The sequence below is a fragment of the Oncorhynchus mykiss genome, chromosome 16, assembly GCF_013265735.2.
Source record: "Oncorhynchus mykiss isolate Arlee chromosome 16, USDA_OmykA_1.1, whole genome shotgun sequence".
NCBI lineage: Eukaryota > Metazoa > Chordata > Actinopteri > Salmoniformes > Salmonidae > Oncorhynchus > Oncorhynchus mykiss.
The window spans coordinates 69,033,244-69,046,613 of record NC_048580.1 but is presented as its reverse complement, the minus strand read 5'-3'; the positions used below and the strand labels follow the sequence as shown (position 1 = coordinate 69,046,613).

General features: G+C 45.5%; 1 protein-coding gene across 3 annotated transcripts in view; it reads right to left on the bottom strand.

Moving 5' to 3' along the window:
• LOC110491169 (brefeldin A-inhibited guanine nucleotide-exchange protein 2) overlaps positions 1-13,370 on the bottom strand; it is a 47,418-nt gene that overhangs the window by 10,305 nt on the left and 23,743 nt on the right. For all 3 annotated transcript variants that reach the window (XM_036947654.1, XM_036947655.1, XM_036947653.1), the window contains exons 18-28: positions 12,183-12,354; positions 10,082-10,233; positions 7,694-7,822; positions 7,200-7,358; positions 6,890-7,037; positions 6,588-6,684; positions 3,372-3,412; positions 3,116-3,285; positions 2,517-2,668; positions 2,169-2,341; positions 1,889-2,049 (exon numbers count right to left, since the gene is read on the bottom strand). In XM_036947654.1, coding sequence (XP_036803549.1) covers positions 1,889-2,049; positions 2,169-2,341; positions 2,517-2,668; positions 3,116-3,285; positions 3,372-3,412; positions 6,588-6,684; positions 6,890-7,037; positions 7,200-7,358; positions 7,694-7,822; positions 10,082-10,233; positions 12,183-12,354 — 1,554 coding nt within the window. The remainder of the gene's footprint in view (positions 1-1,888; positions 2,050-2,168; positions 2,342-2,516; positions 2,669-3,115; positions 3,286-3,371; positions 3,413-6,587; positions 6,685-6,889; positions 7,038-7,199; positions 7,359-7,693; positions 7,823-10,081; positions 10,234-12,182; positions 12,355-13,370) is intronic.

The window sequence follows — 13,370 nt, the reverse complement described above, 5'->3', positions numbered from 1 at the left end:
TGGGTTCCGTGTAACACTGCATCCAGAAGAACCATGTACTTGCACATCCTATTTTACCTCTGTTCAAAATCAATTATGTAGTCTGTCATTGCAACCAACAGTGGTGTAAAGAACCGAAGTAAGAAAACTTTAAAGTACTACTTAAGTAGTTTTTTTGGGTATCTGTATTTTACTATTTATATTAAAAATGTAACTTTTACTTAACTACATTCCTAAAGAAAATATTGTACTTTTTACTCCATACATTTTCCCTGAAACCCAAAAGTACTTGTTACATTTTGAATGCTTAGCAGATCATGAAAAAAATTATAATTCACACACTTATCAAGAGAACGTCGTCCCTACTGCCTCTGATCTGGTGGACTCACTAAACACATGCTTCCTTTGTAAAGTATGTCAGTGTTTAGAGTGTGCCCCTGGCTATCTGTAAATTAAAATTGTGCCGAAATGTCTCTAGTAACACTGTCAAAGTTTGAATATGCCTCGTAGGTACGGCTTTTCTCTTCTTTTAGAGACACAGAATCTAGTGCTCGAATCAGAGTTCCCATACCATCATCCTGGTTGGATATTTCCTGTGCTGTATCTCTCGCTCTCCCTTCGAGCGTTAATACCACCACAAGTGCTTGCTTTTTCTTGTCCAGATTGGTAACCCATGTCCAGATTACAAGTTCCTTTTTCCAACTGTTTTTTTTACCCTAGGGTAGGCCTGTGTGGTGCCTACCCTACCCGGGGCCTGTGTGGTGCCTACCCTACCCGGGGCCTGTGTGGTGCCTACCCTGCCCGGGGCCTGTGTGGTGCCTACCCTACCCGGGGCCTGTGTGGTGCCTACCCTGTGTGGTGCCTACCCTACCCGGGGCCTTTGTGGTGCCTACCCTGTGTGGTGCCTACCCTACCCGGGGGCCTGTGTGGGGCCTACCCTGTGTGGTGCCTACCCTACCCGGGGCCTGTGTGGTGCCTACCCTACCCGGGGCCTGTGTGGTGCCTACCCTACCCGGGGCCTGTGTGGTGCCTACCCTACCCGGGGCCTGTGTGGTGCCTACCCTACCCGGGGCCTGTGTGGTGCCTACCCTACCCGGGGCCTGTGTGGTGCCTACCCTGTGTGGTGCCTACCCTACCCGGGGCCTGTGTGGTGCCTACCCTGTGTGGTGCCTACCCTACCCGGGGCCTGTGTGGTGCCTACCCTACCCGGGGGCCTGTGTGGTGCCTACCCTACCCGGGGCCTGTGTGGTGCCTACCCTGTGTGGTGCCTACCCTACCCAGGGCCTGTGTGGTGCCTACCCTGTGTGGTGCCTACCCTACCCGGGGCCTGTGTGGTGCCTACCCTACCCGGGGCCTGTGTGGTGCCTACCCTACCCGGGGCCTGTGTGGTGCCTACCCTGTGTGGTGCCTACCCTACCCGGGGCCTGTGTGGTGCCTACCCTACCCGGGGCCTGTGTGGTGCCTACCCTACCCGGGGCCTGTGTGGTGCCTACCCTGTGTGGTGCCTACCCTACCCGGGGCCTGTGTGGTGCCTACCCTACCCGGGGCCTGTGTGGTGCCTACCCTACCCGGGGCCTGTGTGGTGCCTACCCTGTGTGGTGCCTACCCTACCCGGGGCCTGTGTGGTGCCTACCCTACCCGGGGCCTGTGTGGTGCCTACCCTACCCGGGGCCTGTGTGGTGCCTACCCTACCCGGGGCCTGTGTGGTGCCTACCCTGTGTGGTGCCTACCCTACCCGGGGCCTGTGTGGTGCCTACCCTACCCGGGGCCTGTGTGGTGCCTACCCTACCCGGGGCCTGTGTGGTGCCTACCCTGTGTGGTGCCTACCCTACCCGGGGCCTGTGTGGTGCCTACCCTACCCGGGGCCTGTGTGGTGCCTACCCTACCCGGGGGCCTGTGTGGTGCCTACCTGCGGCCGGTCTGCGACATATTTAGCGCAGTGGCGGATGAGCCGGATGGCCTCCATACTGGTGTCAGGAAAGGCAGCGTTGCACACAAACTCAGACAGACACTTCACTGCATCCTGGAAGGAGTCTATGGCTGCTGCAAAGTGCTGCTGAAACGTGATCACTGGAGGAGAGAGAGAGAGAGATAAACTGTTAATCAGCAGTTCATTTCTCTACAGAGTTGGCCGTTGACTGTCAGTCAAAATGGTGAGCCAGAGTCCTGATGTGACTGACTGTACTCACTGACTATGTGGCCAGTGGTCTGGAAGGCCAGCTCCACAATGGTTTCGTCGTGATCCGAGGCGGCCTGGTGGAACACAGAGAAGATGTTCTTCCAGCCGGAGCGGATGTTGGCTGCCTGGGAGTTGACCATCTGGGCCACACAGCGGATCACCATGTCCCTGATAGTGGGAGACCTGTGGAGGAGAGGTCGGTCAAACAGTCAATGGTTTGTTGTGAGTGTGTAGAGGGAGGGTCCCCCCCCCCTCATCATATCCTCAATATTGACCCAAATCACCTCTGCCACTTTCATTTTACTCCCTTCACATGACCCATTTCAAGAACGGTCCCTTCCCCCTGGTCCATGTCTACCTGTTCTTCTTCACGATGTGTTCAAATGGCCGGAGGAAGTCCTTCTGGAAGCGGAAGTTAGCCAGCTCTCCTTTCTCCAGAAACTTCATCGACAGTTGCCTCAGAGAGTCCACTGCAAAGATGGCCACATCCTCGTTGGGGTTGCAGCCCACCTGGGAGAGCAGCAAACACACAGGCATAGATCCACAGTCAATAGATAGGCTACGTCTTTGCAAAATCAGGTTAGATTAATAGATTAAAGGGATATTTTGGCAATGAAGCCCTTTATCTACTTCTCAGAGTCAGAGGTACTAGAGGATGCCGGTTTTAATGTCTCTGTGTCCAGTACGAAGGAAGTTGGAAGTAGTTTCGCCAGCCAATGCTAGGAAGCATAAGCACAATGACTGCAAGTCTATGAGAGTCTGCTAGCATGCTACCTCTAACTTCCTTCGTACTGAACCCAGAGACAAAAATGGTATCCAAAGTATCCCTTTAATACTATCGATGGACTAACAATACTACTCAACGCAGAGTCTCCACTAAAAGTGTTTCTTAGTCCAGAAGTAGGCTTTAATCTGGTTCTGGGAAACCGTCCTTACTTTATGAAGGTAGTCACTCACCTTGTTGAAGTGGTCTCCAATGACCTGCCAGATGCGTGACCACTGCAGACGGATACGGTTCATGTTGTAGTAAGATATCTCTACTATCTTCTGCAGACTGAACATCCTTGGCTGGTGAGCGGAGGCCAGCTCATCCATGGAGACCGCACACAACCACCGCACAAAGTCCACTAGGAATAGGACACAGGACGATGTCAAGAAACACATTCACACACTGCCAGAGACGGATACGGAGAAACACACAGATCCCACTTACCCACTGCATTTCCATCTAGCTTTGTGGAACCAGTGAAGATCCTGCAGACAAAGCAAAAGGTAGGTCATGTACTTCCAAATAGCACAATCCAGATCAGATGGTATACAGTACATGACAAAGTATAGATGTCTGACTGCAGACATGGTGTATGGTGACCATGTGTTATATGGCTGGGCGATGTGGCCAAAATACAATATCTTTCACATTTGATGGTGTTTGACAGTATTTTAATTATACAAGTTCTAAATATGCTTGATGAGCAGTGTATGGCCCTAAGGTGTCAACACATACTTTCTAAGTTACTTTAAATGGGGCTTTCACCATTCAGATTGTACTTATACTGTTCCAATAAAACTTTAACCAAAAGTTGGAATATAGTGGGGACTCTGAATACGTTGTTGTTTGACATGACAATGAATGAAAAAGCCAAGGAGGGGTTATTGTGACAGGGTAGGAACCAAAGTGTTGATCAGACTTTCCCCAGTGGATCCTAATTAGATGTTACATTAAATGTTTGCTGTTACTGTAGCTTTGATGTTGCTAACTAATAGTGTAATTATAGAACCCTTGTGGATTTATATTAAGAAGCAATGTGGAAATCAGCATCGTTGTCATGAATATCTGCAGCATTGACCATGCAGACTGTCACTGCGAGTGGTTGTTGTGACTCGTGGTTGTGCCCAAATATGCTCTCCTTGAGTGCCAGGGGGCGGGGCTTGGTGTGTGTGGAAAGAGAGAGGGACAACTCAAGTAGCAAATGTAATAAGTGGCGTAACACATTCAACAAACCAAAACATTGAAATACCATTACACAAGGTAAAGTAAAAACCTAAACCGGTCGGTGCAGCAATACCGGAATATAGTAAAATACGGTATACCGTCCAGCACTGTCGCGCATCTCTCTCACCTGTCCACAGCCACCATTACTCTGAGAGCTGGTCTCTGACCTGTCCACAGCCACCATTACTCAGAGAGCTGGTCTCTGACCTGTCCACAGCCACCATTACTCTCAGAGAGCTGGTCTCTCACCTGTCCACAGCCACCATTACTCAGAGAGCTGGTCTCTGACCTGTCCACAGCCACCATTACTCTCAGAGAGCTGGTCTCTCACCTGTCCACAGCCACCATTACTCAGAGAGCGGGTCTCTGACCTGTCCACAGCCACCATTACTCAGAGAGCTGGTCTCTGACCTGTCCACAGCCACCATTACTCAGAGAGCTGGTCTCTGACCTGTCCACAGCCACCATTACTCAGAGAGCTGGTCTCTGACCTGTCCACAGCCACCATTACTCAGAGAGCTGGTCTCTGACCTGTCCACAGCCACCATTACTCTCAGAGCTGAGCTGTGTTCGAATAACCATACTGTTACTTAATGAGCATATACTACATACTATTTAGTTCATTTTAGTACACTGTAAACAAACAGTATCCTTTCAGTTGAGCGTACTAGCTCTTCGCCTGTCTACCGGAATTTGATGCTGTTGCTAGGCAAACTATTGCTAGCTAGTTAGCCTAACAAATGACTAGTTAGACATTTTATGACTTCTGTTGTGTTCTTAAATTCAATCTGGAGTGCCAGAGTGCGCTCGTAAATACAGAACGCGTCGCACTCGCAGCGCACACTGGACGCTCTGGCCGACAAGTAGAGTTTATTTGAGTGTTCTGACCTTACAAAGGCAGTCAAGCACACAAGCTAATGTTGGCTAGCTTGCTAGCTATTTCCAGACACAAATGAGACCACTGACCATTTTACTCGCCCTAGCAGAGCTGGTTAGGCAGTTATGTTATCGAGAGCGTTGGTGACTAACTGTGCTGCTGGCAACAATTTAATTACGCTTTTTTGCCAACTTTTACTAACACTGGCCATATTCGGGTGTTGAGCGCTCGTAAATTCATTATTCTGCGCTCTGGAATCGGAGTAGATCGCCAGAACGAATTTACGAAAGCACCTGAATGTCACTTGAGAACACACAACAACTATACCATTTAGCTAAGCTAACATGCTGACCAGACAGGACACGTTGTGTGCACGAGCGTCACAAAATACATGTTATTAAATTATTGCTCCCACACTGCTCACGCGCGCCAACAAGCGTCTGCGATGCCAAGGGCTAAAATAGAAGTCCTTTCTATTTCTGACGCAGATCTGACGCAGTCCTGCCCCACGTGCCATCTCCTCATTGGTTTATAGAAGCCCACGTGGGTGATTGAAAGACAAACTGTTTTGCCGGTTGTCGTGGTAATACCATGAAAGTGTAGATGCCAATCACCATATAAGTTCAAAGATTAAAAAGCCTGGAATGAGATGACTAGAAACGATTCGGTTGGCCGTTTTATGTGTGGATTAATTGTCGGAGTAGAGGACCTTGTGCATTTCAGGTAAAATAACAATGTTTATATCCCAGAACAAATTAGCTAGCAACAGCAAGCTAGCTAAATTAGGACAAATTATCTAGCAAGTGCAAGTACAAGCTAACTAGCTAAATTGCCATACATGTTTGTTTAATGCTTTCGACCTGTCCCCAAATGAATGTCATTGGTTCAGAGTTTGTTTTGATATTTTAACCGGCGTGTCGTGATCGCGTTTGGTGTAGGGGGACAAAATACATGTATCCACGATAACGCAGCCGGTTTGGGTTCCGTGTAAGAATGACGAGAATAAGTCAGTAAACGTTGGGTAGTTAGATAGACAGCCAATAGTTAATATTCTGGCAAGTTTGATGTATAATTAGCCAACTAACGTTAGGTAACGTTAGCTAGCTAACATATCGGAAAATACTGCTGTAATGATATGTGGTTCATAAGACCGGCGTAGCTAACAAATTGTCAGCCAACAAAACCTGTAACGTAACTTATTTTGAAAAGTCATTACATTGCTCAACATCTTCTTAACCTTTGTCCTTATTAGTTAAAGCAATGAATTTGTATCCTCTCTCTTTGGACTTTGGCTGCATATTGTCGGCCATTTTCTTCACATCTGAAAACGATGTGAAGCCACGCCCATTTTCTGAAGAATTGCATTTACGGGCCCTAAAGTACGGAAATAGTGTCCTCTGCATGTATACTTCATATTTTGGCGAATTTAGTACGACATCCGGGAACTTTTGGCATACTAAATATATCCATACTATGACCAATAAGCATACTACATACGCAATTTATGTCACAAATAGTAAGGTTAGTATGAGTATTCAAACAGATCTCTGGTCTCTCACCTGTCCACAGCCACCACTACACTCTGAGAACTGGTTTCTCCCACTGACTCCTGGATATGAGCCATCTGCCTCCGGTCTGGACCTCCAACCAGGGTCCCTGCAACAGGAAACACATTTAACACACCCGTCACTTGCCAAACGGCACCCTATCCCCTACATAGTGCACTACTTTTGATCATGGTCCATAGATCCCTGGTCAAAAGTAGTGCACTATTATAGGGAATAGGGTGCACAAACTCTGGTCTTCAAACACCATTTACACAGTCAATGTCCTTGATGTTCAAGAGCCCTGTGAGCCTTACCCAGTCCCAGGGGCATGAACTCCTCTCCCCCGGAAGGGAAGCCCTTGATGCCAGCCTGGCTATCCCGAGCCACTCCAGAGATGTAGCGTGTCTTCACCCCCGTGCCAATCAGCTGGGCCAACTCCAGCTGGCTAATACACCGCAGGATCTGCAGAGAGAGGGTTAGGGCCCCTCTTGATCTGTTTAAAATGTCTCTACCAAGTGCTACACTATATAATATGGGTTTTGATTCCTGACTAACAGAAGAGATGAGAGGCAGGGTTAGAAATGGGAAGGCCAGGTGCTATCTGGGAGAAGCCCTCTGACCTACCTCGTGCCAAGAGTTGCCCAGGTAGTTTCCGTCTGTGTGGGCCACAGTGATAAGGGTCTTGATGGTGTCGATGTTCTTCTGCTTCATCTCAGTGATGCTGGAGCTGGCTGTGAGCAGGGTGAACCGAGCCAAGGCTTGGACGTACGCATCCCTCTCCAACTGCACAGAGAGCCACAGACAGACGGGTAATTCATGTGAAAGATGAACATAAAAGACACAAAACTGTCTCTTCTAGGTTATTTAAAGTTCATGTTAAGTCTAGAACTATGTTTGATGGGGGGGGGGGGGGGGTATTTGGAAAGTCAAGTGTATAAGGCTGTGTTTACACAGGCAGTCCACGAATTGGCAAAAGAGCTGATCTGATTGGTTAAAAAAAACTATTAGTGGAAAAAGATCAGAATTGGGCCGCCTGTGGAAACACAGCCTAAGGTTGCTACATTAGATGTTTTAGAAGAAGCGGAGGTCTAGCTGTGTAGCCAGGGGAGACAACTAACCTGCATACTGAAGATGCATGCAATCCTGACAGCACAGCGGATTCCCTCCAGACACAGAGAAGCCACCTCCTGGTCGTCACAGTCCTGTAGGCCCACGCTGAAAGCTGCCAGGAGAGGGGTCCACGCCAGCTGAAATACACAGGCAGGTAGAGCACACAGGCTTGAATCCTTTCACTTCGTAAAGAACATCGGTCATACACACACACAGGGTGAAGTCATCTTCTGACACAGGTGATAAGTCTGGGCTTTTGCATCTAAACGTCTTGCTCATCTACTCATAGCGGTGCCAGAGGAAGGCACAGAGCATCAAGGACCTCACACCTCCCAGCTGTTCTCTCCCTTACCGTCAGGCAGACATGAGGTCTGATACCAACAGGCTCAGAAACAGTTTCTATCTACAAGCCATCAGAATGCTGAACACTTCAACTGAACTGACCACCTGCTCTGATTCTCCACACCTTAGTACACATGCATTCACACACCTACACAAACACACTGAGTGTACAAAACATTAAGAACACCTTCCTAATGCATTAGCATCGAACAGCCCCTGTGATATGCCAATTCTCAGGGAAGTTAGGAACAAATATACACAGTTAGGAAAGCAAAGGCTAGCTTTTTCAAGCAGGAATTTGCATCCTGTAGCACAAACTCCAAAAAGTTTTGGGACACTAAAGTCCATAGAGAATAAGAACACCTCCTCCCAGCTGCCCACTGCTCTGAGGCTAGGAAACACTGTTACAACCAATAAATCCACAATAATTGAGAACTTCAATAAGCATTTTTCTACGGCTGGCCATGCTTTCCACCGGACTACCCCTACCCCAGTCAAAATTGTGCCTTCCTGTATTACACTTATGCAAAATTAAAAAAAATATATACAGTGGGGCAAAAAAGTATTTAGTCAGCCACCAATTGTGCAAGTTCTCCCACTTAAAAAGATGAGAGGCCTGTAATTTTCATTATAGGTACACTTCAACTATGACAGACAAAATGAGAAAAAAAAATCTGAAAAATCACATTGTAGGATTTTTACTGAATTTATTTGCAAATTATGGTGGAAAATAAGTATTTGGTCAATAACAAAAGTTTCTCAATGTTATATACCCTTTGTTGGTAATGACAGAGGTCAAACGTTTTCTGTAAGTCTTCACAATTTTTTCACACACTGTTGCTGATACTTTGGCCCATTCCTCCATGCAGATCTCCTCTAGAGCAGTGATGTTTTGGGGCTGTTGCTGGGCAACACGGACTTTCAACTCCCTCCAAAGATTTTCTATGGGGTTGAGATCTGGAGACTGGCTAGGCCACTCCAGGACCTTGAAATGCTTCTTACGAAGCCACTCCTTCGTTGCCCGGGCAGTGTGTTTGGGATCATTGTCATGCTGAAAGACCCAGCCAACGTTTCATCTTCAATGCCCTTGCTGATGGAAGGAGATTTTCACTCAAAATCTCACGATACATGGCCCCATTCATTCTTTCCTTTACACGGATCAGTCGTCCTGGTCCCTTTGCAGAAAAACAGCCCCAAAGCATGATGTTTCCACCCCCATGCTTCACAGTAGGTATGGTGTTCTTTGGATGCAACTCAGCATTCTTTGTCCTCCAAACACGACGAGTTGAGTTTTTACCAAAAAGTTATATTTTGGTTTCATCTGACCATATGACATTCTCCCAATCTTCTTCTGGATCATCCAAATGCTCTCTAGCAAACTTCAGACGGGCCTGGACATTTACTGGCTTAAGCAGGGGGACACGTTTGGCCCTGCAGGATTTGAGTCCCTGGCGGCGTAGTGTGTTACTGATGGTAGGCTTTGTTACTTTGGTCCCAGCTCTCTGCAAGTCATTCACTAGGTCCCCCGTGTGGTTCTGGGATTTTTGCTCACCGTTCTTGTGATCATTTTGACCCCACGGGGTGAGACAGAGGAGCCTCTTAAAAAAGTTACAGGTCTGTGAGAGCCAGAAATCTTGCTTGTTTGTTATTGAACAAATACTTATTTTCCACCATAATTTGCAAATAAATGTATTAAAAATCCTGTCATAGTTAAAGTGTACCTATGATGAAAATTACAGGCCTCTCTCATCTTTTTAAGTGGGAGAACTTGCACAATTGGTGGCTGACTAAATACTTTTTTGCCCCACTGTATATTCTGCCATCGTATTCTTATCTAATAATATTTGTTCATGTATTGTCGAGAAGGAACCTGCAAGTAAGCATTTCATTGGACGATGTATACCATGTGTATCTCCTACATACGACTAATTAAAACGTTCAACTCTTCAGGGTTTTAGGATGGGTATCTGTAAGGCACTTTGTGACAGCTGCTGATGTAAAAAAAAAGGTCTTTATAAAATACATGTGGTTTGATTGAGGCTGGCTGACTCTACCTTGAACATGGGCCGGACGTGCTCCAGATGGGTGGCGCTGAAGAAGGGGGCCTGGGCGTGGCTTACAGCCTCCATCAGGGCCTTGGCTGTCTTCGCCATCTGTTCCATCTCAACGTCATACAGCAGACGACGCTGCTTCTCATTGGCTACGCCTGCAAAGAGAGAGCGCCCACATTATCACAACTAATCTCTAGTGGACAGACAACGTAAAAACATCTGACAAAATGATGTAAAATATTAGTTCTGGGTTGACAGAGTATCACATGACCAACACCTACGTTTCCTAGGCAACCAGTAGGGCTACAATTCCCCCTGGGCAGGTTGGTGTAGGGGTTCAGCTGACACATAATACATACAGGATTAGATAGCTTGTCAGAGAGACGTGCGTTCAGAGAGACGTGCGTTCAGAGAGACGTGCGTTCAGAGAGACGTGCGTTCAGAGAGACGTGCGTTCAGAGAGACGTGCGTTCAGAGAGACGTGACATTGAGGATTCTGCATTGTGATGCATTTACATGACACTACAACATTCTATAGCAGTCATGTTAGAACCCCATTAACATGACACTACAACATTCTATAGCAGTCATGTTAGAACCCCATTAACATGACACTACAACATTCTATAGCAGTCATGTTAGAACCCCATTAACATGACACTACAACATTCTATAACAGTCATGTTAGATCCCCATTAACATGACACTACAACATTCTATAGCAGTCATGTTAGAACCCCATTAACATGACACTACAACATTCTATAGCAGTCATGTTAGAACCCCATTAACATGACACTACAACATTCTATAACAGTCATGTTAGAACCCCATTTACATGACACTACAACATTCTATAACAGTCATGTTAGAACCCCATTAACATGACACTACAACATTCTATAACAGTCATGTTAGAACCCCATTAACATGACACTACAACATTCTATAACAGTCATGTTAGAACCCCATTAACATGACACTACAACATTCTATAACAGTCATGTTAGAACCCAATTTACATGACACTACAACATTCTATAACAGTCATGTTAGAACCCCATTAACATGACACTACGACATTCTATAACAGTCATGTTAGAACCCCATTAACATAACACTACAACATTCTATAACAGTCATGTTAGAGCCCCATTAACATGACACTACGACATTCTATAACAGTCATGTTAGAACCCCATTAACATGACACTACGACATTCTATAACAGTCATGTTAGAACACCATTAACATAACACTACAACATTCTATAACAGTCATGCTAGATCTTCATTAACATGACACTACAACATTCTATAACAGTCATGCTAGATCTTCATTAACATGACACTACAACATTCTATAACAGTCATGATAGAACCCCATTAACATGACACTACAACATTCTATAACAGTCATGCTAGATCTTCATTAACATGACACTACAACATTCTATAACAGTCATGTTAGAACCCCATTTACATGACACTACAACATTCTATAACAGTCATGTTAGAATCCATTAACATGACACTACAACATTCTATAACAGTCATGTTAGAACCCCATTTACATGACACTACAACATTCTATAACAGTCATGTTAGAACCCCATTAACATAACACTACAACATTCTATAACAGTCATGCTAGATCTTCATTAACATGACACTACGACATTCTATAACAGTCATGTTAGAACCCCATTAACATGACACTACAACATTCTATAACAGTCATGTTAGATCTTCATTAACATGACACTACGACATTCTATAACAGTCATGTTAGAACCCCATTAACATGACACTACAACATTCTATAACAGTCATGCTAGATCTTCATTAACATGACACTACGACATTCTATAACAGTCATGATAGAACCCCATTAACATGACACTACAACATTCTATAACAGTCATGCTAGATCTTCATTAACATGACACTACGACATTCTATAACAGTCATGATAGAGCTCCATTAACATAACAAAGGGAATATTTAAAATAATAACTGAAAGTCTAGAATCAGAACAATAATCTAAATGTTGGCTCAACTCTAAATATAATGTCTCTTTGTCATACCATGGCTCCTCTACTTACTGTGCTTGCTAGTCTTGGGTGTGATAGTGTGCTCCTTGCTGTCCTTCATGGCGATCTTCTTGCCAGCGATCTCATGGTATATGGAGGACAGGTACTCCTCAGGCAGGTCTTTACTGTCGTTGATGCCACGGTTCATTCTGATGTACTGTTCCTTGGTCATTTTGTTCTTCACCTGTAACGTAACACAATGGTGGGGACCTCAGTTACTAAAAACAACTGGCCGTAGGTAAGTATGAACAGGCTAAATGACGGTCTGGTCGAGTTCTGGTGGTGGGTTGGGAGTTCAAATCCCGGATGAGCAATGCATGTTAACTTTTTGGTCCTTTGTAGCTCAGTTGGTAAAGCATGTAACTCCAGGGTAGTGGGTTTGATTACCGGGACCACCCATACGGTGGGTAGTGGGTTTGATTACCGGGACCACCCATACGGTGGGTAGTGGGTTTGATTACCGGGACCACCCATACGGTGGGTAGTGGGTTTGATTACCGGGACCACCCATACGGTGGGTTGTGGGTTTGATTACCGGGACCACCCATACGGTGGGTTGGGAGTTTGATTACCGGGACCACCCATACGGTGGGTTGTGGGTTTGATTACCGGGACCACCCATACGGTGGGTTGGGAGTTTGATTACCGGGACCACCCATACGGTGGGTTGGGAGTTTGATTACCGGGACCACCCATACGTAAAATGTATGTATAACTGACTAAGTCGCTTCGGATAAAAGTGTCTGCTAAACCTACTCATTCCAGGTAGTTGTTTTTTTTACATTGTAGAATAACTGTGAAGACATAAAAACTATGAAATAACACATATGGAATCATGTAGTAACCAAAAAGTTTTTACAAATCAAAAATATATTTTATATTTGAGATTCGTCAAAGTAGCCTCACTTTTTTTGATGACAGCTTTGCACACTCTTGGCACTCTCTCAACCAGCTTCATGAGGTAGCAAAGCTGTCATCAAAGCAAAGGCTGGCTACATTGAAGAACCTCAAATATATAAAATATTTTGTTTTGTTTAACACTTTTTTTGGTTACTACATGATTCCATATGTGTTATTTCATAGTTTTGATGTCTTCACTATTATTCTACAATGTAGAAAATCTTAAAAATAATGAAGAAAACCCTTGAATGAGTAGGTGTGTCCAATCTTTTGACTGCTACTGTATATGTTTTTTTGTTT